This window comes from Calonectris borealis, chromosome 8, assembly GCF_964195595.1.
Source record: "Calonectris borealis chromosome 8, bCalBor7.hap1.2, whole genome shotgun sequence".
Lineage (NCBI taxonomy): Eukaryota > Metazoa > Chordata > Aves > Procellariiformes > Procellariidae > Calonectris > Calonectris borealis.
In genome coordinates, this window is record NC_134319.1 from 31,608,359 (window position 1) to 31,634,577 (window position 26,219).

At 60.0% G+C, this 26,219-nt stretch overlaps 2 protein-coding genes across 6 annotated transcripts; one reads left to right on the forward strand and one right to left on the reverse strand.

Moving 5' to 3' along the window:
* The first annotated feature begins 1,609 nt into the window (after positions 1-1,609).
* STX6 (syntaxin 6) lies at positions 1,610-16,246 on the forward strand. Of its 5 annotated transcripts, XR_012674565.1 has the most exons (9): positions 1,610-1,693; positions 4,085-4,265; positions 4,870-4,953; positions 6,729-6,791; positions 9,046-9,168; positions 9,591-9,889; positions 10,476-10,582; positions 12,204-12,298; positions 13,941-14,082. XR_012674565.1 is itself a non-coding variant. In XM_075156850.1 (8 exons), exons 1-8 carry the CDS (start codon positions 1,659-1,661, stop codon positions 14,015-14,017), a joined length of 765 nt encoding a protein of 254 aa, XP_075012951.1. In that variant the 5' UTR covers positions 1,610-1,658; the 3' UTR covers positions 14,018-16,246. The 5 variants fall into 5 exon arrangements, 3 of the variants coding, with proteins under 3 accessions (XP_075012951.1, XP_075012953.1, XP_075012954.1); XR_012674566.1 differs by lacking the exons at positions 9,591-9,889; positions 13,941-14,082 and adding an exon at positions 11,511-11,719 and having other exon boundaries at positions 12,204-12,290; XM_075156850.1 differs by lacking the exon at positions 9,591-9,889 and having other exon boundaries at positions 13,941-16,246.
* A 1,113-nt stretch (positions 16,247-17,359) lies between these two features.
* KIAA1614 (KIAA1614 ortholog) lies at positions 17,360-25,453 on the reverse strand. The gene is made up of 9 exons (XM_075156805.1): positions 24,841-25,453; positions 24,160-24,223; positions 22,712-22,864; positions 20,446-21,698; positions 20,251-20,368; positions 19,320-19,524; positions 18,690-18,808; positions 18,350-18,534; positions 17,360-17,978 (listed from the first exon to the last, which is right to left on the reverse strand). The coding sequence occupies exons 1-9, from the start codon at positions 25,451-25,453 to the stop codon at positions 17,785-17,787; spliced, it is 2,904 nt and encodes a 967-aa protein (XP_075012906.1). The 3' UTR covers positions 17,360-17,784.
* Positions 25,454-26,219: the final 766 nt, after the last annotated feature.

Genomic DNA, 26,219 nt, shown 5'->3' on the forward strand with positions numbered 1-26,219 from the left:
AGCGCAACCCAAGCTCTCTCTCCCCTGCTTGGAAACACACCAGTTTTCCTCCTTCTATCCCAGCAAGAAGCCCAAAGCTGCCAGAGCAGGAGACGAGGGCTGCGGCACGGCTTGGGGAACGGCAGCAATGGGGAAGGCGGGAGCTCTGAAGAGCGTGAAGCACAGGTGGAAATCATGGGAGGATCATGAGGTTTTGGGGAGTACAAGGTCTTTTGGGGACAGGGACAGACGTAACTAGCCCGGTGTCTCCTTGGCACTCTGTTTTTTCTTGAAGGGAAGCCCCCCGTGCTCAGCACAAGCCCATTTGGCAGGGACTCCCTGAAACCTGCTCGTGTGGGAAACAAGCCATCCAAAGTGCAGCAAGGAAGGGCCGGCAAACACAAGCCCTAAAGCTGCCGCCTATTGCACCACACCTGGCAAGCTGCGGCTTCCCAGGCGTGGGGCTGGCCGGAGCAGGAGGCAGCTTTCTCACCCCGCAAACTGCAGAAACCGGTTTTACGTGTGCCACAGCCTTCCCACCCCACACTCATGAGTAACGCTGCTGCGATTGCAAAAGTGAGGTATCCAGTTCACATGCTGAGGAGGCATATCTGCAAATGGTTTTTGTGCCTGTTCCCTCAGTGAACCAGCGCTACCTTTCCTAGGGATGCTGGACCGCAGCCACATTCAGAAAGCACAGGCAGGGACATGCACTTCAGTCAAGAGGGCAAAGATTTGGGGGATTACGCCCAGCCAAGCCTCTGCAAAATCAATCGTCATGCCTGCCTGTCCCATGGGAGCAACGCGGGGACATCCCCCACGCAGAGTGCTGCGCAGAGGCCGTTCAGCCATCTGTATATAGCAACATCCCCTAGCACTGCATGGGCACCCTTCCTCTCCTGCCAGCTTTTCTAATCCCGGGGCCATCTGCAGCTGAAAGAGGCTACTAAGGAGCCCAGAGATGTGAGAGGGGGGAGTGAGGGAACAGGGGGTCCTCACCCTGGGATGGACAGAAGCCAAAGGGCTGTTCTCGCCCCGCAGAAGGGAGGAGGAAGGAAGCGGTGCCTGTTCGTTCCCGCCGCAGGAAGGGTAGCGGGAGCAGCGCAGACTGACTGTCGCTCTCCCCTTCTTCCTCCCCCACCGGGTGGGAACACAGCCCGAGCGAGCCGCTCCTGCCCTGGCAGGGACCACGGCCCGGCAGCCAGGACAGGGCAGGACGTGCCTGCCAGTGCCGAGAAGCCGGCACGTAGGAAAGGCGGCGGCGAAGGGGTGAGAGGGACAGGGGCCTCCGAGCGCTTAAGGGCTGCCCGGGGCCCAGCGGGCCGGAGGTTCCCCGGGCCTGGAAAAAGCCTTCAGGAAGAGGCGGGACGGTCTCGCTTCCCCGCAGCGCACCCCTCCCGGGGGCCGCTCCCCGCCCGGCGGCGGGCTGGGGGGCACCCGCCGCCCCCCCGGCAGCCCCCGCCTGCCGGCGGTCCCGCCGAGGCGGCGCCGCTCCCTCAGCCCAGCCGCCATGGCGGCGCGCGACTCAGGCGGCGAGTGCGACGTCACCCGAGCCCGCCCCTCACCACCGCCGCCGTGCGCAGGCGGGGCGGGGCGAAGGGGAGGGGCGTGGTGGCGGGGGGCGGGGCGGGCGGCGCGCGGCGGTCGGGGCGCGCGGCGGCGGCGGCGGGGGCAGCGCCATGTCGATGGAGGACCCCTTCTTCGTGGTGAAGGGGTGAGCGCCCACCCTCGGGAGAAACCCCGCGCCGTGGGGACTGTGGGGGGGCCGGGGAGGGGGCCGGGGGCGTCCCCGAGGGTAGGGGGGCTGGGCACGGCCGCCCCGCAGCAGGGGAGGCCCGGGGGGCGGGGGGTGCGCGGCGGTCGGGGGTCTCTGGAGGCGACCGGAGCGGGGGAAAATGGCGCCTATGTCCCTCGCCTTCTGCGGCTGGGGGCTGTGGGGCGGCCCCGGGCCCGGCCCGGGCCCCGTTGGGGTGCCCGGCGTCGACGACCGGGCACGGAAGGCCGCGGGGCGAGGCGCTGTGCCGGGCAGGTGTCGGGCCGCGCCCGGGCCTCCCCGCACGAAGCGCTCCCCGCTCTGCGGGGCCAAGGAAACCCTCGGAGCGAGCTTTGTGGGTGCAGCCCCGGGTACAGGGGCGGGCGGGGAAGCGGGAGGTGCAGCGCTGCCTTGGCTGCAGGTGCGGCTACCGGCACGCTGGCCCAGCTTGGGGACAGCCTGCCCGACTGTCCCCGCCGTCGGAGCGAGGTGGCGGTGGCTTGGGAAATGTCGCCCTGCAGCAGGCAGAGCAGGGCTGGCTGGCTGGCTCAAGAGGCCAGGGCCGTGGTGTCCAGGCGGAAAGATGGAGAGGAGCAGGGACCAAGCTGGGGAAGAAATTGCAGCATGGACGGTGGCCATGAGAGGAAGCAAGCAGAGAAGAGGCCTGAACAAAGGCAAATGCAAACCAAAGGTGGTTGAGGCAGGAGGAAAGGAAAACTGTAATTAATACAGTGAAAGCACCTCAGTCTCTAAAAAACACCCTGGGATCAGCTTCAGCTTCTGCTGTGGGCCGGTTGCCTGCCCCGCAGCGCAGTGAAACAGCACTCGGGAGCAACGGAGGTGTCGTACGGGAGCGGTGGGGAAAGCCGTGTGAGCGCAAGAGGTGTGGGAAGGGATGCCGGTGCAGCCAGGGAAAGTGAATCACTCTGCCAGGCTGAACTGGTGCTAAGGGGAAAAAATACGAGTGGCCGTGGGTGGGGAGCAAACGTCCTGTCAAACTTTCCAGAGAGGTTCCCGTGCCGTGCGGGGAAGGGCTGGGAGGGGAGAGGGGACGTGCTGCCGCTCCCAGCGTTAATTATTAGCCGGCAAGTTGGGGTGGAAGGGGCTAGTGGAGGCCATCCACGTTGCGTTCAGTTTGCTTTCCTGGAGTTCGTAACGCCTCCCATCGGAGGACATCCAGCTCTGCTTTAAATTCCTGCTTGTGGGTACTTCCCCAAGTATGCCCAGATGAAAAAAACACCAAAACTTTTGCTAGCAAGTAGTGGAGGGAACGGAGCTCGCCAGATCCTCAGTGCAGGCTGCTGACTTTAGGCACTAGATGTGGCAGACTTGGAGCTGTAGGTGTGCGGGAAGAGGAGGGACGCGTGTCAAGGTGCCGAGAGATTGCATCTCCAACAACAAAGTTGAGTACTTCAGGCCACAGTGTAACATAGAGAGCTGCAGTCCTGGCACCCCTGCAGGGCGTGTGCTCAGTTCTTCCGTCCTGGGCATCCCCCGCTGATAACCCGCTTTCCTTCACTGGGGATTGACACCTGCATCTTATGTGGATGCTGTGTGCAAGCTCTTGGGCTCATGGTGGCCACCTTTCACACCAGCAGAGACCTGGTCTTGTCTACATCCCTGTCACGGCTTCCCATGAACCTGGGGGAGCGGTTCACAGCTCCGGACCACAGAGTTTATAAATACAGATGACCACACTGATGGACCGTGACCCAAACCCAGACCCGCTTGCCCCAAACCATCAAAGCAACGTTCAGTACCATCAGCAAAGCTGCCTTCCCGTGCTGTGAATGCACTTGTCTCCAAAAAGCTTAGAGCAGCAGAAAAGACTTCTGTTCCCTAAGCCAGCATAGTAGAGCTGTGTATTTTTTTAATGTTAAATTAAAATAAACAGTGCTGCACTCAACAGTCTGCCTGGCTGTATTGTGGGGACAGTTCCTGTAATTCTGTGTGCCCTTGGGGTATCTTACCTAGGTAGTCAAGAGTCTTCAGAGGAAAGCTGTTGAGAGGAATGCGAAACATTAATTGCCAAAGAGCAGCCTTCTTCAGACACTCTGCCCTGGCTTGCCTGTGTGACAGGCAGAACCCTCCCCTAAAGAAATGGGTCCCTTCATTAATAGCTGACCTGTAAGTTGTTGTTGCTCAGCACTTTGTGCTGCAACAAGAGACGGGATTGTCCAGCAGGTAGGGCAAATCTTTATTTTACAAAAGAAACTAAAAATAGTTTGAAGGAAAGATGTTTGGGAGAAAGCTGTGCTTCCCTGCTCAGCTGGACACGGGGCTGTCCCGCTGCGACTGCTGCAGAACAACTGATGATAATCCCTTTGCTTCTCTTTAATCACCTGGCTGCAGGGAGGTGCAGAAAGCCGTGAACACCGCCCAGGGGCTCTTCCAGAGGTGGACGGAGCTCTTGCAAGATCCCTCCATCGCCACAAGAGAAGAAATCGACTGGACCACTAATGAGCTCAGGAATAACCTGCGGAGCATTGAATGGGACCTGGAAGACTTGGATGAAACAATTAATATCCTTTCTGTGGTCCTTTGGAGGTAGGGGCATGCGGTTCCCGAGGTGTAGTAAATAGCCAGATACCAGTACTTGCCAGTGGTTACTTCTTGCAGAAATCAGGACTATTTGGGATTGAATTTTGCATTTACATCGGCTTTTCTCAAACTGCAAATGAGAAATTAAGGCAAATGTGTTCAGCAAAAGGATTTTCCTTTTGCCTTTTTGTTCTCCTTTGACAAGGTATATTCTAAGATGCTTTGTTCCAGAAAGCCTATTGTGTTATATGAATTTGGATTTCTCTGTAGTCAGTCATACTCTAGGCTGACTTCCAGAAATATTCCTTTTCCCTTGTGTTCATCTGAACACTCCTGAAAGCGCTGCGCAGCAGCAGAGAACCGAAAAAATGCAAGAGAGAAACCTCATGCTGGTGCATGTACTGCACAGTACGTTCCTGCCATGCCTGTTTTTTCCTCTGGTGTTTTGTGCTGTGCTAATCAAATTTTGGGAAAAGACACAGCTCAATGGCCACTTGGTCGATCCCCGCTGCGGCACGCTCGGGGTTTGTGTATCTGTGTGCGTACCCCACACCGCTAACGGGGACTCCTTGACTCACTGCCTACGCATTGTTGAGGCAAACCCGCGGAAATTCAACCTCGATGCGACGGAGCTGGGTATCAGGAAAGCCTTCATCACGAGCACGCGGCAGGTGGTCAGGGTAAGGAACGTGGGCTTGGGGTGGGAGTGTGGGGAAGGCAGGGGGAGCGATCGGGTGGTTAAAAAGAAAGCTTGTGACCGTTTCCCTGCTGAACTGGAGAGCAGAGAATAAACCTGCTACCTGCGCTCTCTCAGGCTTCCTCCTCTTCCCCGTGCGCTCCCTCCTGGGCTGCCCAGATGGGTTTGGGGGTGCAGGTGCCCCATGGCATACCCTCCTTTTCTGCTGCTGCCCCTTTAAGTCTTCACATCTCTCTTGCAACAGCAAGCCTGGGACCCTGTAGTAACTGGGGAGGAAGAGTAAAGACCCCACTGCGATGCCGGGGAGGCTGGAGCCTCCCTTCAGAGTTGAAGGAAATTGTGACTGTCCTGTGCTTTTGTAGCGCTACTTTTCAAAAACAGAGTCCACTTTGAACACTGACAGATGGTTAAAGCCCAGCGTTATTGACGTGGTGACTTCAACTTCCTACCGCTACAAAATAGTCCAAACAGCCACTAGATTTATTTTTAACTCGAGGAAGATTCTTTTTTTTTTAGTTTAAGCTTACACTTCAGAAGCAAAAGGAGGATTTTAACAACTTGGTGGTAATAAATAGAGAAGAAACATCTTCTCAAAAGCTTCACTGCCTGGTAACAAGCTGCTAGTTAGGAAGTTTTCTCCCTGTTAATAGCTACACTGAGCGTAGCTTAGGTTCTGCTGCCCCTCATGACTCTGATGTTCCTGTTTCACGAAATGCATTGCTGTGGCTGGCAGCAAGCTTGTTACCCTACCTGCAGTCCTGTGGTCTGGATGCAGCTCCTAAGGCTTGCTGCCTGGGAACCGATCCCGAAACCGCGCTGGCTCCAGGTAGCAGGCATGTGCTCGCTGCCTTGCCCTCAGTGTAGTCCACCCCCAAACGGGCAGGATCAGGCAAGCCCGCTCTATGGTCCTCTTTTCCTGGCTGAAAACTGCTGGCTAATGGGTTTTGGAGCAGCGTCTCTTACTGTTAAATGAAATTCGTTAGTGGCATTATGCAGCTGACTTCCAGTTTCCATGGGGAAATTTGTGATGCACAGCAGCATGTGCATTAGCCGGTGAGAAGTAACCGAGTGGGATTTGGTGCTCTTAGGTGATGTGTTACGCGTCTCTGAACAGTAAACCATACCTAAATGTTCTGGTGACATCAGAAGCGTGCTGGTGGATCAACCTCTGCTAGATCGTATTGACTACTTGCTAATCTACCCTATAAAAACTAGACTACTTTACGTTGTGATGGGGAGCCTTCTGTGGCTAGTGATCCTCTACAGGAACTCAACAGCAGAACTTAATGTATAAAGAGAAAACGTAGTCAGAGAGGATGGCCACAGGATAGGAAATCTATCTCGTCCTATGCAATATAAAACCAGATGCAACGGGGAATAAAGTGTAGGGGGTTACAGGCTTCCAAGACCTTGAAGAACATGATTCTTCCTTACAGTCTATCAATGGGAACATTAGTTTAATAGTATACAAAACAAAGTGTTTCTGGTTGTAGTGGAGCAAAATGAGTAGCAAATAAGGAATATTTTCAAAATACCCCATTGCCGTTGATTCTAGTATTGATAAAACTATGAACTACGATGAAGCTTTCTACAATATGCTCCCAGACTCTTCAAAACCGTACATTTTCAAAGAAAATCTCCCTTCCCTCACTCCCCCTAAAGAAGCCTCACTGGGTATAGACGGCCCTGTAGCACCCTGAAACTGCCTGTCACCTCAAATCCAATGCTCACATACTTCTTCTTTCGTTGAACAAACAGGACATGAAGGATCAGATGTCAAACTCCTCCATGCAAGCACTGGCTGAAAGAAAAAACAGGCAGGTGAGAACCAGAAACGGGCAAGTTAAGTGAATGCAGTGGCTGTTTGGTACTTTAAGGAGTGAGGAGGATTTATCAGCTCTAGCAGCTGTTGTCTTAAGGTATGTGTTGGGTGATAGTTCCATTTTCACTTGCTCCGAGGCCCCGCATCCTAAGGTAGAGTGTATAGCATAAAAGTTGTAATTACAATCTATATTCTGTCTGTAGTTCATCCCCTTAAAAACCTTTGTTCTGGGAAGGGGCTTGCATGCTGCAGCAAAGCTGTGTGTTTGAACCATGTCTGTTTTGCTGACCTGAGAGAGCTGGTTCTCACAGGCGTGTTGCTGCCGCCCTCTTCCAAGCCTGTCTCTCAAAGCAGTAAGTCAGCACTCGCCATCTGTCTCCGTCTTCAGATCTGGTTGTGTACAACTGTCAGTGTTGCATCATCCCGCGGAAAGGGGAATCTCCCTCCTCCTCGGGGGGAACAGGCTCAGAATCCATGTCAGTGAATGTAATCCTGCGCTCTGCTTATTTAGGAGCCAAGATGCTGCAATATCCTTTCACACAGCTGCCTTGTAATAGTTAGTAAGAAGATGGAAGAAGCTCAAGGAGTCTCAGGTTGTCTGCACTTGTAATCTAAGGAATAGAAATAGATGCGGCTTGTGCTCCTCCCCAGCTGACGGGGAGGCTGTAAGGAGATCTCAGAGCTGACTTCCAGAGCTGCCTCAGTAGAAGTTGGTGTGTACTTCGTACAATTAACTCATCCGGCTGCATCAGTCTTACCGCTTGTGGCAAAAATGACAGACTGCAACAAGCGACTGAGAAGTACAGAGCTGATTCCTGAGCTTGTTACCGGGTTAATTGATGTGCTTGGCAAACACTTGAAGAAGCAAAGTCCCTTACACCCTTGCTCAAACAAGCCTGTAGCTGTCTCTGCGTTTTGCTGCTTTCCTTTGTGCGAAGTTCCTGCTAGCTGCAGGAGACCATATGGCCCAGCTTGCGCCATGACATCTGGTCAGGAAAACTGACTTCCCCTTGCCGTCTTCCTCTCCTTTCCCCAGCCCCTCGCCTTCCCTCCAGACCGCGAAGCTTGCACTGGGCTGGGCTGCAGCGGTTTTTCCAGCGTGCTTCTGTGTCTGAGAGGCTGGCTGGTGGTGACCTGACCCTCACAGGCTAAGGCTGGCAAACAGAGGCCTTTCTATTGAAGCTGCAGCAAAACTAACGCACCGCGTCAAATAAGTGGTAGCTGCGCTTGCCATTTACTGGAGAGAACCACGAGCTTGCTCAGTGTCTCGGGAGCAGACAAAGCCAGGTGTCCTGCCGGCTTCCTGCGCAGTCGATCTGTCCGCTTTCCTTGTCCCTCCTTGAACCTTGTAAGGCAGATGAACCATAGAGACTGTCTCTATGGTCTCTACTGCCGGAGCAGCCTGGTCATTGTCTTGCTGTTCTTCACAAATACTCGGTTGTCCCCTCCTGCCCACGAGCAGAAGCTGCGGGACAATCTCGTTATAAGTCGGCCTTGCCTCCATGCTGGCGGGCAGAGCTCCCTAACCCATTCGTAGTGCTGCAGGGTGCAGCTCCTCACCTGCGGGCCACGTTCATTCTCCAGCATCTGTTGGTCGTGTTATACCCCTTCCAGGGACCAGACTTACTCAGCTGGAAAGCCACATCTCTGCTGGCTTTGCACGAGCTTCTGTCTTCAGGTTGTAGAGCAGGTAGCAAGTGTAATCTTGTATGCTGGCAACCGAACGGTATGCCGGAGGAACAGGTAGCCTGAATCAAAGAACATGAGCATACAACACTGCTGTGGTTATATATCGCACTGTTTTACTGTTAGCTCAACTGGTTAAGTACTTTATCCAGACCATCTTAAGCCCTTGTCATTAGTAGCAAAGTGTTCAGTTTGAGCTATACATCTGTTAACACAATATATATCCGGATACTTTCCAGCTCACATGTCCTAGCACACAGTGCTGCCTCTGGAGCAGATCTTTGCTAGTCCTTTGTGCAGTGCAGACCTCCTGCTTACACAGTCTGTCGGTCGTACTCAGAGCTGTATCTGCAATATCGGGCTGCAGAGGCTTCCCAGGCTGGCATTTTGGCATTGTGGTGGTTTAGTTCGTGACAGCCCTCTGGCTGAGTAGCAATAGAGCGGGAGGAAAAGGATGCTCTGTGTGTGTGTACAGGAGTATTGCCTCATCCGTCTTCCCGCTACACCCTGTAGATGGGCTGCGAGCAGACACAAGGGTGTTGCTAAGGGCTCTCTGCATCTGTTTAGGCGCTCCTGGGAGAAAGTGGGAGTCAGAGTTGGAGCTCTGGACCTGACAAATACAGCCGTCTGGACCGGGAGCTGCAATTAGCAAATTCACACTTCATCGAGGAGCAGCAAGCTCAACAACAGGTAAGGCAGCTGGCACCATGCGGACTAAATAGCTTTGCTTGCCAAATGGGTGCCGGGGGGATGAGGTACGAGCTGCGAGAGCCAAAAAAAATCCAGTCCTTGGCTGGTCTGGATCTGGCCCTGACAGCCCTGCTCTTCGTTTGCAGCGTATACCTGTGCATGTGTTCCCTGTACAGCGCAGCTTTGGATGCATCTTGGAGCCAAGATTTTAACCATTGAGGTTTGGGTCTTCTGCTCTGTACAGAAAGCAAACAACATGATCTGGAAGCTGTAGCAAGCTAAGCTTTAATACTACGAGGATTGCCGAAATCCTTGGAAGAGTAGAAACATTGCAAACAGAAGAAACCCTGTTTTTCTTATGCAGCTTCCCCTGGTTAAAAAATGAGCTGATGTTTGCTGTTGTTTGTGTGCATCTTCATCAGAACAGGCTAGGAGCAGAAGCACGTGCCTGCTTCGCTTCCTTTTCCTGCCTTTGTCAACATGAGATTCGTGAGAAAGCCTGTGCGAGGGCTTTGCGAGAACCCCGCCGCCGGGGGAGTTCGTCTGGAGAAGTTCCCGGGCAGCGCGCAGACCCGCGTGCAGCAGCCCACCCAAACACGGGCCTTTAAACAGGCAGCTTCTTGGAGGCGGCAAACTCTGCTAAAGCTCCTGACCCATGACACCGCCCCGGCTTTCAGACAAGTTTTACCTAGTGACTCTAGGAAGATAAATAGATTCAGAAGTAGGTAACTAGGGTAAATCTAATCCTTAGCGTGACTGTGCCCTGAAAATGACTTAAAACATCAGCAGACCTATTCCTTTGGCACATTCGGAGCCAGGCTTGCTATTTTTAGCTGTAGAAACTGCAACAGCCTTTTACTCGCATTAACCCCTTGTTAGCTGCAGCATGTTCCAGGTTGCATTTCCCAGGCACAGCATCAGCGTGGCTCCCTGGTGCCCGCTGCTGCGGGCAGGGGGGCTTGTGGAGGTTTTGATGACGAACCCCTGTGGCTTTCAAGAGACGCCTTAGCAGTGGGTGCAGCAGGGAAGGGAGGGGGCATGGCTGAGCCGAGGCTGGATTTGCAGGGATGTCAGGAGACTGCAGCCTGCTGTGCCGCGGGGATGCCATACCAGGGAGGCTTTCCCGCTGCTGTCACTTCTCCAGCATTTCTTAGGAATACGGTCCTTATTCCTGGTGGCTTAGGCCCAAGCCCCGCAGCTGATGTTGGCCGAGCAGCGAGTGTCTGTCCGCTGGATCGGCTGGCTCTGACCCAGCTGCAGGAGGCAGCAGACCTGTAATTGCCCGTTTCCCTTCTCTTTGGCCCCAGTTGATCGTGGAGCAGCAAGATGAGCAGTTGGAGCTGGTCTCTGGCAGCATCGGGGTGCTGAAGAACATGTCCCAGCGCATTGGCGGGGAGCTGGAGGAGCAAGCAGTGTAAGTGTGAGACACGGCGCCGAAAACCTGCTATGGGGCTGGCTGCAACAAAGCTGGAGGTCCTTGCACACATACCTCCGCCCCTGTTAGGGCCTTGAATTTACTAGTCCCTCAGGCAGCCTCTCCTAGCTGGCCTTTGATTTTAGGCAGTGGAAAGTATTTCTTACTGCAGCCTGCAAGGACCCAACCGCAGATTCGTTCGTTTGAAAGCCTGCACCTAGGGCAGGCTTAGCTGCCAGTTTACTTTCCCTTCTTTCTCCTTCTTTTTAAACACCCCCCCTAAGGCAGTTACGCTCCTTGGCTTCAGGCAGCCAGCAGTACCGAACAGATGAGGGAGGGAGGTGCTGTGTAATGGGGGAGACCGGGTGCTTTCCCACTCCACGAGGTTTTGTGCTGCCCCTGGATAACTGCTTGACCTGGGAGTTCTCAGCTCTGCCTTGCTGCTCTGAAACACGCAGCACAGAGCTACTATTCATAGCTAAAGTTAAAAATATCCCTCACCCACGCAAAGGGTTAAAGGGTAGCTCACAAAGTAATTTGCATCCACCCATTTACATATAAATTAGATTTCTTTCCCAGTGCAAGTCCTTTGCAAACAAGTGCATAAAGTTTCCAGTTATGCAGGCTAACAGCTACTACTTCCAGAGAGGCTTGAAGGGTTCATGCCTAAAAACTCTCCTCGGCTGATAGAGATTGGAGGGCTATGTCCCTTCTGAAGTGATGTCTTCTTTGATGGAGAGGAGGAACTTTAAACCCACCTCCTGTACGAAGTCTTGCAGCGTGAGAGTCTTCTGCTCTCACGGAAGCAGATTAGTGTGGTGTGTCCGTTTCCAGATCATCACGTAAGCCACCAGTGCTTGCTAGACAGTAGCGGATAACTACTGCAATGGGTTTTTTACAACTCTTTCTTTTTCCCCACTGAATTAAGGTTTAACAAGTGCCCTAGAACGCCAGATGAAGGAAGCTGTCATTTGAAACATGTTAAGCTTTAAAGTCCCACTGGCTGGAGATGATTGGATTGGTTCCTTCGTTCTGGACGTGCCTGTTTCTCTTCAAATGGGTTCTTGACATTGACAAAGCACGGCTTCAGGAAGGCTTTCAGATTCATTACGGTCGCTGTGTGGAGGAAGTAGAGGGGTAACTTCCATGCAGAGCTTAAAAGGCACCTTAAAAGCAATTGCAAATTTCATTCCTGCTTGATACGTGACAGGAACAAGATTTTAGCTTCAGCTGCAAGCTCTGAGAACAAGAAAAGAGATTTAAAGTCCAAGCTGGCACCTAGATCTATCTAACCAGTCTCTGCTAATCACAGATTATAAATGAGACTTTCCTCTTAAAAGGAGGAAAACCCTCACTCCTCACCTTGCAGGGGTGTGTAGAGCTCAGCCACGAACACACAGCGGGGACCAGTGTGACAGGAGTCCCAAATGACTTCCCACTTCCCACCAAAGCAGAACTGCTGCTTCAGCAGGTTTTTTATTCCCCCCCTTGGGTACTTTCAGGAGACTGAGCCGCATTGCATTTCGCTGCCAAGGTGTTTTGATCGGGGTGTGTGAGCGCGCTGAGAAATCCCGAAGGGATGCGCTGCTTGCTGACGAGTGCCGTGCTTCTCTGTCCCCAGGATGCTGGATGACTTCTCCCACGAGTTAGACAGCACTCAGTCGCGCCTTGATAACGTCATGAAGAAACTCGCCAAAGTGTCTCACATGACGAGCGGTAGGTCCTGGGAAGTGGGATCCAGTCCTGGAAAGGGAGAGACAAGCCCTCGGGATCTTCGAGCCGGGACACTACGTGCTCCCACCCACCGACAGCCATCCCAGACCCGAGCAGAGGGGAGGCAGCAGCTCTCGGTGCTTGAAAGAGGGGGAAGACTTCCAAGCCCTGCAGCTGCTCCTGCCCAGACACTGCTCTGCAGCCTGTCCTTTGCCTTTGTTTTATTTACAGATGCCTTTCTATTTACGCTGCTACTGCCGCGGTGGGAAAACCCCCTTCTAGATGGTAGGAAGGGAAGCTCTGCAGCCTCCTGCTCTGCTGCAGTTTCCCAGCCTGCCTGCAGAACAAAAGCTTTCAAGGTGCCATAAAACACTCGCCACCGTGTGTGGCTTCCCCCGCACCAAACGCTTGCCAGCGGCAAGCTCCTTCCCAAATCCCACCTGCCCTTGGGCTGCTGGCGCCTGCCGGCCCGCAGGCCTGTTGTCGGTCAGATATATCTCTCAGCTGGCGGAGGAAAGAGGCGATTTCTGCGCCGGGGGAGGCTGAACCCGCAAGAAAAGTCCTTATAAGGCTGTGCCTGAAGCCGGTGGGCTGGCAGGGTGCCGCGGGTAGAGCAAACAGGAAGCCCGGCGTGCCTGCCGGGAAGTCCCCCGCCGACGGCTCGCCGCTGCGAGTGCTGGCGGTGCGCCCGGTGGTCGCCTCCTCCATTACCCCTGTCCCCGTGGGGTAGCTTGTGGAGGGAGCAGTGAGTTGGGAGGAGTGTTTCTGCTCTGCAGGATTAGGCTGGCTGGGGGATTTACGAGGTGGTGGAAATACAGCCCCAGAGAGACCAGTTGGAGCGCTGACAGTGCACTTTGGGTGCCCAGTGGCAGCACAACCGCTGGCAAACCTTGCGTACCAACCCTTTCCTCTGGGAAAAACGCTTCGATCGTTGCAGAGTGCTTCTGAGAGTTGCGAAAGAGCATTTCTGCTATCCCGGGCATCGCACGTGCCGGGGCTGACCAGGAGGGCTCTTCCCAGGGTAGCTGCTGTGCCCAGAAGTTGGGGGGTGGCAGCAGCCCTGTCCCCGCTGCTGCACCATCATCTCGCAGGGGCTTTCTCTCTGCCGTCGCAGATGGCTACGGACAGATAGCAGCTCTCGGAGGTGCTGCAGCGTTGAGCTTCTGCAGAGCACGTGCGGGGCCAGCGAGGTATAAAGATGTCCAGGGGAAGCCTCATTCCTGGCACTCTCCTAAGGGAGCTGCCACAAGCTCTTCCTGGCAGAGCTCTTTCGGGCAGCTTTCACCAGACCTCTTCTTGTTCCTCTAGCAAACAGGTTACTCCACGAATGAGCAGCAACACAGAGCAGCTTTCTGCTTGTTCCTCCCGGTTGCTTTTGAACCGGCTTATCAAATCTGTTTGAACTTGGTTGGGGAGAAGCCTCAAAATTCCCACAGCTGTCCCCAAAAATGGATGTATTCTGGAGGAGAAATGCTGTCGGCCCGTGGGCTGCAGTGGGGCATGCTGCCAAAGGAGCTGCTGCTTTGGCTTTTTATGGCTTCTTTAGGCTTAAACTGGGCTCCTAGCAGTACAGCAAAGGAAAGCTCTCCCTCCGATTTTCCTTCCCTGTTAAAGCAGGAAGACTGACGCTTCCTTTTCATTCCAGATCGACGGCAGTGGTGTGCAATTATCATCCTCTTCGTCATCTTGCTGGTGGTGCTCATCCTGTTTTTTGTCCTGTGATGGACTGAACTTCCTCGGACGCCCCCTCCCCACCCCCTTGCCCCCGTAGCACGGGGAAATGAAACTCTCACCATTTCCGTCCGCCCACAGAGATCCCCGGCAAGAAAACCCGAAGCCAGCTCCCACCATTCTCCTCTGAGGACCGCGGCTCGGCTCCGCCGGCGTCTCACCTGGCCCTGGGGAGAGGGGGTGGAGGACTGGAGCTGCCTCCTCCCCTGGTGCGGTGCGATCTGGACCTGGGCTCCAGGTCTGGACCTAGGCAGCTGGAGGGGGAACTTGACCCCTGCGCTTCCACCCCACGCAGGTAGGAGCCGGTTGCAGCCTGCGGTCGGATGCCGACACAGAGCAGCGAGCCCTGGGGAGGACGGGACGGAGGGGAGGAATTAATTAATTCACTGAGCGTTACAAACCACATCAGCCGGTGGGTGCTTGCCAGCCAAAAGCATTACCGGGAGGAGCGGTGGCGTGAAACCCCACGCAGCCACGGCGAGGGAGGGGAGCCCCGGCCACGCTCCCCCTGCCCCACGCTGCCTTCCTCCCGCGGGCCGGCTCCGTGCCGCCGAGATACCACGGTGAGTCTGCGGCGGAGCCTTCACATCCACCGCCCCTTACACGCAGGCGAGCCGTAGGGTGTAGCGTCCTGCCATCGGCCGGCCGGGCGCGATTAGAAACCCCAGAGCTTTAAACTTGGGTTGATGCACGCTGAAAGCTGGCAAACAACCGTTAGCCGGAGAGTGAGTTTCTTAAAGCTTTTAAAATTGCCTCCTTCGTTATACAAGCCTCTAAAGCTCATTGACTGATGCTTTCTTTGCCCTTGTGTAACTGAGTAACTGCTTCTGTTTAACAGCTGCTTCCCTTTGGCAAGTGATTTGTCAGGTCTAAAATAACTTATTTTTTTTAAGGAAAAAAAAAACTTTAAAGATTTTTTTGATGACCGTACGAGCCATGTTCTCTCTGCGGGTGCACGGCACGCGTTATCAGAGGAATGGGGCTCAATTATGTATTTTAAGTGCATATGAACTTGTAAATAGGATGTCTTAATTTTTCCCAACTGCTATTTTTTGGACACCTCCGTTGTAAGCAACCAGAAGGCAGGAGATTCAAAGCTAGGTCACGTTTCTGTATTACTTCCTCATCCTTTTGTTACCTTTAAGTTGTTTGTCACTCGAGTTGTCTCAGCAGCGTCGGATAGCCTAGTTGTCTCCCTCGTACAGTGAATTAGGAGTTAGCCAGGTGGTCGATACCAAAATGTGGTGAAGAAAGTTCACCCTGGCAGTATCAGTTGGGGAGAAATGCAGACGGGGGTTTTGTGCTGCAAACATCGATTGCAGGATATGGGGTGACTCTTCAGGAAAACAAAAATGATAAAGTCTGCTCCCGTATTTAAGTTGCAAACACCAAAAGACTCGGGACAGGCTGGCTTACGCCTCCCATCTGGGTCTCAGATGGGGCTGGGGGAGGAAGTTAATTGGAGGAAGTTAATAACTTCTGCTGAAATTGCAAATCGCCCCTGAAAATCATCCTCCCCGTGCGGGAAGCTCGCCACCAGACGGCTTTACCTCCGGGATGCTTAGCCCGGACTGAATGCTCCTCCCCACCGGGTTTGTGGCTCCCTTCAAGCTGCTGCGTGACCCCCCCACCCCATCCCCCTGGCAGGCGCTGGGCGCTGCCAGCCGGCGGCACCGTGCCTTCCGCAGCCGGGCGCCGGACGGGGGGCGAGACCGAGCTGCCCTGCCACGCCTGCGCGGGTGCTCTCGTCATTAACGCACACGTGTCCTTAGCGACAACCCGCACTAATTATTTCAGCAGTTGCTCCTTCTCCGTGCATCTCGTTTCTTTTGGTTAGAAATATGCAGTGTCTCCTTTCCGAGGCTGGCTGTCGCAGTGTCTGCGCGGCTCCTTGGCCTTAAAACCTCTCCAAGAGCAGGTTCCCGGGAGCGCGAGTCCGACCGGGCAGTGGGGCTCGCCGTTGGCCGGTACTTGCACACCTCCGATCCCCGCGTTATTTTTGGCGTGGTTGTGCATCCTCCGGGAACGACTCCCGGCGCTCCGTGCGGGACCGCTCCTTCATTAGTCCGGAGGGTGGCCCAGCTGCTGGCATCACCGCAAGCCACCAAACTGTCTTCAGTCCCTTTTCTTGTGTACATTTGCTTTTTCTGTTGTTGTTGGTGCCCCTCCCTGTAACACTAAATAAATGCATTGCTGCTGCCCGGCGTGGCGCAGCGGAGACCGCTGGTCGTTCTCGCAGTGACCCTTGCTCGGGGACAAGCGGGGGGGTCCCCAGGCGCTGGGTAGCAGGAAAAGCTCCCACCAGCATCTGCCGGGCATCGCCCTCCTGGCTTTTAAGGCATAAGTGGTAGCGGCAGTTTCTGGGGTCCCCTCTGCGCCGCGGGCAGCTGCTGCCCAGATGTGGGGGACGCTGCAGGCAGCTGCTGCCCAGATGTGGGTGCGCCACCACGCAGAGGACGGCCGTTGCTGCCGTGCCTCCTCCGCTCGCCGGCCTCGGCGCCTGCCGGGGAGGCTTGTCCCTGCACAGCCGCCCCGGCGCCATGGCACGAGTTTCCCCTTCCGTGGCTGGAAAAAAGAAAACCCCAAAACCAGCAGCAGGAGCGCAGACCCCTCTAATTAGCGATGGATACTTGCAGGCGCGTCCCCACCGCTGTCCCGGCAGTGCTTGCAGGAAGAGGAGAGCAGCCCCGTCACCCCGTGCTCCCCCCGCAGCCCACCATGCTGCTCACCGGAGCAGGGAAGGGGGGTCGTTCGGCTCTTCGAGGAGTGCTGCGGGCAGCTGAGCCCCCCCGGCTGCCTGCCCAGGGCCCCCCCAGCACCACAACACGGTCAGGAGGTGGCTGTTAGAGCAAATGGGCCATGGGAAACCAGGCAGCAAAGACCCTGAGCCCATCCAGAGATCTCCCCCCAAAAAGGCAGGCTGCCCAGGGGTGGCAATGGGGAGCCCCCCCAGCACGGCTTTCCAGGGAGCATTGTCCCCTGGGGATGCCCCCCTGCCCTGTCCCCATTTCCCCAACAGACCAAACGGGTCCTTGGGCCTCAAAGAGGGGGTCCTGCCCTCAGCCGACAGCATCCCAGCTCTGCCTGTCCTGGGACCGTGCGCCATGCCACCCCCTGCCACCCTGCAGCCAGGACATGCGTTCAGCGCCCTGGACAAGTTACACCGGCCCCGGGGGGCTCAGCCCCACGCAAAGGCACCCACACGCTCCCCAGCACCCGGACCCATCCCCGGCTCCCGCACGACGCTGGGGCTGGGGCACAGCACATCCCCCTGGCCGAGCGTCACCCCCCAGCCCCTCCATGCCACCCGCAAGCCAAGGCCACCATGTTTCATGATTACATAGAGAGCGATATATATATTTTGAAGTTTAAAATAATTTAAAAGAAACCCACCAGCCCGCGGGCGCAGGTTTGCAGCGGTGGCGGGGAACCCCGCATCTCCTGGGGATGCAGGGGCAGGGCGTCCCCACGCTGGCCACCCCAGTGCCCCGCAGGGCAGAGCCACCCTGGCTCAATGGCAGGGCTGGGCTGTCCCCTGTCCCCACGCTTGGGGCAGTTCCTGGGACACTGGACACTGTCTGGGGGGGGTCCTTGGTCCCGCTCTGCCTCCCGGGGGCCAGGAAACCCGCCTGCCCCCACCGCGGCGGGGAGCCGAGTGTTGCACCGGAGCAGGGCAGGTCCATGGGTCCTGTGGCATCCCGGGATGTCAGCGGGACATCATCCTCCTCCCGCTGGCCTTCCCGGGAGCCGTGCCAGGGCTACCGGGGTGCCGGGCGGTGCCTGAGCACGCGGAGGGACAGGGTGTCCGCCCGGAGCAGCAGCTCACGGATGCGGGCCAGCCCCAGCCCCGAGACGGCCGCCCCGTTGACCTGCAGGATCTCGTCCCCCACACCCAGGAGCCCCGCGTACAGCTTGGCCGTGCCGGCGTCCGCCATCTCCTGCACGTAGACGCCTGCAGAGAGAGATGGGGTGGGTGAGCCCCCCCACCCTGCACCCCATGGCCGGGGCGGTGCCCCCCGGGGTGCCCAGGGGCTGCACACTGAGCCCACGCACAGCAACGAATTCACTATAAGTGGCCTTTGGGACAGGCTGTGTGTCCCAAACTGAGGGCTGATGGACACGCGGGGCCGTGCGTGGCCAAAGCCATGCATGGCAGCATCCCCCCACCCACCGTCACCCCTTTGGGGCTCAGTTGGCGATGGAGCAGCCCCCTCCACCCGTCCCCAAGCTCACTCCCGAGGAGAGACGGAAGCCACCACGGAGGGGCTGTGCTGTGCCTCCCCCGGAGGTTCGTGTGACGCTTTGGGACAACCCCACTTGTACCTGTGTCGGGCCGGCCGTGCCCGGAGGTGACACAAAACCCGAAGGCGCCGTGGGGGGGTCGCTGCAGCTCCAGCTGGCTGGTACCGTCGGGGAAGACCTCCACCACACGCCCCACCGCGCGCAGCCGACCGGGCGCCCCGATGTCCTCCACGCTCAGCGAGCGCCGCGGCCCCGAGCCCCCCTTCCTGCAGGGAGAGGGGAGACGGGGTGAGCGGGGACCCCAGGAAGCTGCTGGGGACCAGGTAATGGGGCCCCCGGCTGCACCGAGCCGCCGCATGCGGCTGAGCACCCCAAAACAGCCTTCCCAAGGTCAGGAGGGACGTGCCAGGCCCCGTCCTACCTGTCGGCCGCGGTCTGGGGCAGGAGGTAGGCGCTGGCCCGGGGTGCCTTGCCCAGGAGGGGGTGCAGGCTCTGGATGGAGGCAGCTTTTCGGGGCTGGCAGAAGGGTGACGGTGACATCTGGGGAAAAGCACCCGGTTGAGATGGAGATGACCATGAACATTGTGCGGCACCGCAGCCCTTCATCTGCCAACGTGCCCAGGGAGCGGGGGGCATGGGAGCAGCTTGTCCCCCCACCGGAGCCCCCCCCCAAACCACTGCTGAGGTGAGGGATAACCCAGTGTCCCCCGCTCCGGACCAGGACACCCGCCCACGGAGCAGGGTTTCTTGGGGAGGCACCTCGCTGCTCAGCTGGCTGGGGGACACAAGCCATGATCCAGAACCAAAAACCAAATTCCCCCATCTGCCCTCCCCAAATCTGCTCTTCCACCCCTCTCATCCCCTCCTTCCTCCCCATTGGGCTCCGGGCTTTTCAAACCCAGCAGGTTTGGGATGGCACGTACCCCCACACCCACCCCGGGACTGCCAGGGCCATACAGCTTCACCCCAGCCCAGCACCCCTCCTTTGCGGTACCCCCCTCATCCCCCCACAGACACCCCCCCCATGGGGGGGACACACATTTCAGCTCACCAGCCGTAGGGACTGCAGGGAGGGCGACTTCTTCATGCCGGGGCCATCCGGGGGGGTGCCACCGGGGGCCGGGAGCTGCTCCATGCTATAGCAGCGGAAGCGGCCCAGGCGCTGCTTGGTGCTCTGGCTCAGGCTGCACAGGAGCTTCTTCAGCCCCGATGCCGAAGTGCTGCTGCCCTTGCGGCTCGCCGGCTGCCCCGGCTCCCTGGATGGAGAGGGACGATGGTCATCCACCATGTGCCTGGTGGGGAGCACGACTGGCAGCTGCCTCGGGGCTGGGGGTGCAGCCTGCACCCGCCTTCGCAGCCTTGACGGCCGCGGCATGGTGAGATCAGGGTGCACGGCGAGATCGGGGTGCAGCCACCTCCCCGCAGCAGTAACCCAGCTCGTGAAGCCATCCCTTGCGCGTGCTGGGTGGCTGAAGGGCTCCCTACCCGTTTTCCCCGTCATTTCAGGGGTTTAACACCTTTCAGACCTCCCTCGCTCTCTGCCCGAAGGGATCGCATCCTGCCAAGGGACTTGAAAAACCCAGCGCCGCCTCCGAGCCCTCCTGCCAGGCTGAGGCACGCCTGGGCGCAGGTCCAGCGGGTTTGTGCTTGGCGAGCCCCAAGGCAGCCGATCGTCCCCCAAAAGGGAAGATCTGGCACTAAGCGAAACCCCTCCGAGGCCGCCCGCTGCCGCGTCGCTGCAACACCCTGTGCAGAACCAGATGCGGGGTGAAACGCAGCTCCCCCCAACCCACCTGAACACAGACGCATGCAAAATTGCCACCCCGGGATTGAGGTTTCCAGTGCCAAAAGGCAGGATCCCACCACGAGCCTTGGGGGGGGGGCTCAGCTTGGCGGTGTCCCGCTGCGCCGAGGAGGGATGCTGGGGGACGCAGCACCCACTGCGGGGTGCAGGATGCCAGTGGCCCCTCGCTCTCACTCACCCGGGTGCCGGGTGCCGTTGCTGCTGCGCTCCGGGCGTCCTGGCACCTTCCCTGGGGGGACGAGCAGCCTCCTGGGGCACCGGGGCGACTGGGCTGGTGGTGGGCTGCGACGGTGCCCCTGTAACCGCAGTGAGACAGTCACGTCCCCGCCTCGTTGGGGACACCCCGGGGCACCCCCATGTGTGGGTCTCTTACCTCTGCCTGTCCCCGGGGGGTCCTGCCCACGGGTGTTGTTGCAGTTGTTGGTGGACAAGGCACGGAGGGGGCTTCCCGGGAGCCACCTGGGGCTGCAGGGACCCCGCTGCTCCCCTGGCCCCGCCGTGCCCCCGGGCTGGGGGGCTGCAGCGCTCCCACCATCGGGCTCCAGGCCCTGGGCTCCGTGGCTCGATGCCCGGCGGCTGCCACCGGAGAAGAGGGCTTTCCTGCAAGGCACCGGGGAGCAGGCCTTTTTGGTGGGGGGCGGAGCGGGGAGGTGGGTGCCTGGCCTCGGGGTGCCAGCCCCTGGCTGCGAGGAGGGGTCCAGGGGCTCACTGGGCTGCTGTGGGGGACGAGTGGCATTTCCCACCCCCTCGCTGCCCCCCAGATGGCGGCGGGGGTCCTCCTCCTCCTCCCGGCTACCGGCTCTCCCCGGCAGCGGGGGGCAAACAGCCCCCGGCCGGCTTGCGGTGCCACCCGAGCCCCCGTCCCCTGCGCGGGGGTCACCGCCGGCCGCACACGTCTCCTTCCCAGCCCTCGCCTCCAGCTGCGGGGCGGCACGGGGGGCCCTGTGCCCGTGAGCCTGGGGGTCCTGGTGCCCCCGCGGGTGGGGGCTGCGGGGTCCTGCCTCCTCGCTGTCCGTCCGGCAGCCGTCGGAGGTGTCAGTGCTCTCCAGGGCCGAGTCCACCTCGTCGATGTAGGTGACATCCCCGATGTACGTCTCCCTGATCTTCTCGGTGTGGATGCGCTGTCGGGACGGGAGGATCCACAGCGGGGACCCCCGAGGGCCCAGAGCCCTGGTTTTGGGCTCCGACCGGGCAGCGCTCGGCCCCCCGCTATCCCCTGGGATGCTTCCTTGTGCCGCAGGGCTGCTTTCAACCGCGTCGGTGGCTGCTGGCGCATCCGTGCCCCGGCCGGCGGTGGCACCGAGGAAGGAGCCGCAGGCGCTGCACTTGCCCCCGGCCACGAGGTCACCGCTCCGGGCTTTGGGCCGGCCAGCCCTGTCCCCCGGCTGCCCGCCGCCGGCTGGCTCCGGCGAGGAGAGCGCCGAGCCCAGCGCCCGCCGGTGCCGCAGCTGCAGCCGCTCCAGGTACCGCACCTCGGCGTCGCGGACCGACTCGTCCTCGAAGCGGACGCGGGACGGGGAAGGTCCCCGGGGCCGCCGCGGCTGCCCGCAGCTCGACTCCCCGCTCGACGAGTCGCTCAGGCTCCCGCCGTCCCGCGGAGCGATGCTCGGCCTCCCGCTGGGCTCCCTGGCGTGGGGACAGACAGACGGACGGACGAGCTGCAAGGACTGCCTGGTTCCCTTAGGTGGGAGGGGGAAAACCCGGAGCAGGAGACGCGGGACGGGTAGGGGGGAAGTCCACCCGCTGCTCCACGCCGCCCCGCTCCCCTCCAGCCCTCTGCCCGGGCTGCCCAAAGCTGGAACGGTGGGAGGCCGCGGCAATGCCCTGCTGCCCCGGCCCCACCTCCAGCACCTCTCCCCTGCCCCGAGGTGCGTGGTTAATCAGTCCGGGAACACCGAATTGCACATGACCTGGCGCACCCGGCGAGCCACGGCTTTGCTACGGCCTTCCAGCACCCAGCCTCCTCCGGGGAGGCACCCCCCTCAGCTGGGAAACACAATCCCCCCCAGCCAGCCGGGAGCACACCTTAACACCTCCACGTTATCATAAACCGCAATTAAACACCCCCCAGATATTATGCTGCAAAGACTTCACGCGGGCCCGGGCAGGGGGATGCTCCTGCGAGCAGAGGGTTGCTCACGCAAGGGTGCAAGGCTGCACGCAGCAGGTTCTGGCTCTGCATGCATGGGTGCACGCTCTGCACACACGCCTACATGCCTGTGCACGCTCTGCACACGCATGTACGCTTTGCACATGCACACTCTGCACACGCATGTACGCTTTGCACATGCACACTCTGCACGCACACTTGCATGCTTTGCGCGCACATGCATGCTCTGCACACACATGCATGCTCTGCACGCACATGCATGCTCCGCACGCACGCTTGCATGCTCTGCACGCACATGCACGCTCTGCAAGCACATCCACGCTCTGCAAGCACATCCACGCTCTGAAAGCACATCCACGCTCTGCACACACGCTTGCGTGCTTTGTACACACATGCATGCTTTGTACACACATGATGCTCGGCACACACATGCATGCTCGGCACAGGCACCAAATGCAGGTGCACCCCCTGAGAGCACGGAGGCGGCGGCGGGGGGAGGCAGGACGCGGCCGGCGGGGCTGGCACTGACCTGGGGCGGGGGGCAGCGGCGGCGGGGAGGAGGAGGATGTCGTGGCTGGCGCGCAGGGGGTTCGTCCGAGCCTTCATGCGGGCGCGCTGCAGCAGCTGCTTGGCCTGCTCGTGCCGCGGGCTCAGCTCGAGCTCCTGCCTGGGGACAAAGGCCCTGCGGCCCCGCAGCGGGGAGGGGGATTAGGAAAAAATAACAGGGATTAGACGTGGTTTAACGGTGACGACGAAGCTGCTCTGCCCAGAGAAAACGGGGCACGGCCTCCATTCACGGGCGGGCTGGCTGCCGCGCGGGGGGACAGCCAGGCAGGAGCCCCTGTACCCCCCGGCACCGTGTGGGTCACATCCTGCACCGGTGATGCTTTGGGGGGAGGCTCAGCACCCCCACAGCTCGGGCAGCAGCTCAGCCGAGGCAGCGCTTTGCACCACGGGCAGCCCGGAGGTGGATGGGGAAACTGAGGCAGGCACTGCCTCTGATCCCCGCCGGCGTAAATCCCCCAGCGATGTGAACGCAGGTAGGTTTGGGATGACCCCCCCGACCCGGCTGCCTTGCTGCCTTCCCTTCCTCGCAGGGGGTCTTCCCCCGCACCCCCCGGCTGCAGGGTGGGGGATCCGTCAGCTACGGGAGGGCACAGCCCTGCTCCAGCGCTGCCTTCCCCGTTGGCCGTGGCCCTAATCCCCCTGCTTAAAATAATCAGCTCAGGCGGTCACTTCAGCCTTAACCTCTTCGCAGCTGGAGGGTGGGCGCACGCCGGCCCCCAGGAAAGCCCCCTGTGCAGCACCGGGGGGGGGGCGTCCAGGCTTCCCCCTGCTCACAGGGAGCGCAGCATCCCCGGCTCTGCCTCGCACCCGGCCGTCACCGACCAACCCTGGCCGCCACCGACGAACCCTGGCCGCCACCGACCAAGCCCGGCCGCCACCGACCAAGCCCGGCTGCCACCGACCAAGCCCGGCCGCCAGAGCGGAGCAGAAGGAGTAACCACAATAGCGAGTGGGGGGATCTTCCCCCACGCAGCCCCCGAACCCCCGGCTCTGCTCGCCAGCCCACACGCTGCCGCCCGGCTCACCTGCCCGTCCCACCTCCGTATTTTTAGTCCGTACCTCTCGGGTTTATCATTAGTCCAACAAGATTACACACGCCTGCCGCCTCGATCCTCTTAAGCACCTGGAGCAAATTTCTATCCCGTCCTCTTCCCCAGCTCCCTTCCCGCCCTGGGGTCCTGGCAGGGACCCCCCCATGCCCAAACATCGCATGGACACCCGGGTCGGCCTGACGCTGCACCGAAGCATCGCCGGAGCCCGTCCCCACTCCCCCCGCCGGCTGCCACGCTGGGGGGGCTGCCCCACAGCCCCGCCGAGCCTCAGCCCTGCTTTGTGGGTGCATTTTAAATACAAAACCGGGGAGGGGGAAAGAGGGAAACGTCCGTCTCTGCCAGGCTGGGACTGACCCACCTGCAGCCCTCGGTGTCCTGCAGCGAGACCCCCGAGTCCCAGTCCCCGTCACTCGCCAGCACCTCTGAAACGCAGGAGAGGGAAAGGTTGGACCATGGCCCCCGGCCCCCCTCACCAGCACCCCCCGTACCCCAGCCCCCACGGCTCAGCCCCTCCTGACAAACACCCTTTTTGGGGCTATCCCAGCCGCTCGGCTCCAAAGAGACCCCAGAGGAGCGGGACGTGGGGTAACACCACCCGGCGTGGGGTGCGCCCGTGGGGTGGGGACCGCGGGGTCGTCAGGGCCGATGCTTTCGAAGGAGAAATTTCATTCCCTTTTCTGGTGGCAGCTTGCAAAGGGAAGACGATGCCCGCAGACCTCGAGTGCCCCAGAAAGTGGGTTTCTTGCTCTTGCTTTTAGCAGTGAAATTCCTCACCAGGACGCCGGAGGGGACCGGCAGCACCCGGAGCATCCCGGTGAAGAAGCACCCCGGTTTGTTCACGGGCATCCCCTACAGCTGCCAGTGAAGGGGGTGCAGCACCTGCAGGGGGATGGGGCAGCCCCAGGGTGTGAACCAGCACGGAGCTGTGCCCGCAGTGTGGGAGACCGGCACCGAGGACCCCCCCTTCACCCCAAAAGCTTTTCCTTCCCGCTCCCCCCCGGCTCTACCAAAACAGTCACCCCCTGCCCGAAATACGCACCGGCCGCGGCGAGGCCCAGCACCTCCTGCAGCAGCCGCCGGTTCCTCTCCACCCGCTCGGCCAGCGAGAGCCTCTCCCAGCCCTCCGCCATGGTGGGGGACACAGAGGGACCCCCCCGGTCCCGCGGTGGGGTTCGTGCCTCTTCTTCCAAGGGGGGTGTCTCATGGGGGGAGGCAGAGCCCCAGGACCCACCACCCTCATCCCAGGGGAGCTCGGTGCCTCCCGGCACATCTCCCCTGGGTGCTGGCACCCGCCAGAGCCCCGAGGTGCCGGCGCGGGGTGCCGGGGGGCTGACGGCCGCAGGCTCCCCACCGTCCAGCAGCCCGTCCGTCAGGTAGGTGCGGAGCTGAGCCCGCGGCTCCACCGCGGCCACCTCCATCCCCGGCTTCCCCCGCCGGGGCCGGGGCTTCTTGGGCGAGGGGTGCTCGGGGGCGGCCGCGGGGCTTCCCGGCCAGCCAGCCCCCCGCTTCTCCTTCAGCGCCTTCACCTTGCCCTCCAGGACGGCGTGGGGGCCGGGGGTGGCCTCGGGGTGCTCCGGCGGGGCGGGGGCTTGGCCGTGCTGCTTGGGGGGCCGCGGCACCCGCCACGTCTCAGCGGGAGGGTCCCCCTCCATGCGCCCTGCGGGGAGAAAACCCAGGGGAGGGTGGGTGAGCCCCCACGCTGCCCTCGCCCTCCTCCTCCCCAGCACCCACCTCGTACCTCCTGCAAGCAGCATCACCCATGCCAAGGCTCTGCAGGCAGCAGCAGCGGGGACGCCCGTGCCCGGGGTGGGGGCAAAGGCATGCGATGCCGCTGCGGTGCACAGCCTGGCGGGGAAGGGGACAGGGACGTGGCACGGCCTGAGGCCACCCACCCACAGCCTGACGCCGTACCAGCATCGCTCTGGAGCAGGGGGAACGGGGCAGTGGTGGTTCCCCAAAGCAGGCGACCGAGTGCTCAGCAGGAGCTGCCCGTGCTGTTTTGGGTGCCCTGGGGGGATGCTCCGGGGGGAACCGGCACTCTCTGAGCTAAATCAGGGCCCCAAAAGTCCCCAGAAATCCCACACGGATGCAACTCGCCAAAGGTGCCACCAGCCAGACACCAGCCCCCCACTCCACCCCCGCCCCCGGGGTCACACGTGTCACCCGTCCTGCACCGGCCTCATGGCCCCGATGGCACCCGGGTGCCGCTGCCCCCCTGCACCCCGCCGGGAGCATCCCGTCCCCGCTGGTACCCCCGGAGGAGCCTCCCCCGTGGCCGAGGCTGCAGGAGCATCCCCGCGGCACCCACCCGGGCCCCGGCACCCCCCCGGGTCACCGCAGCCCCTTGCTGCCCCGGGGCAGAGCGGCAGCAGGACGGGGGCCGCGGGCGGGAGGCGAGGGCTGTCCTTACCCCCGGAG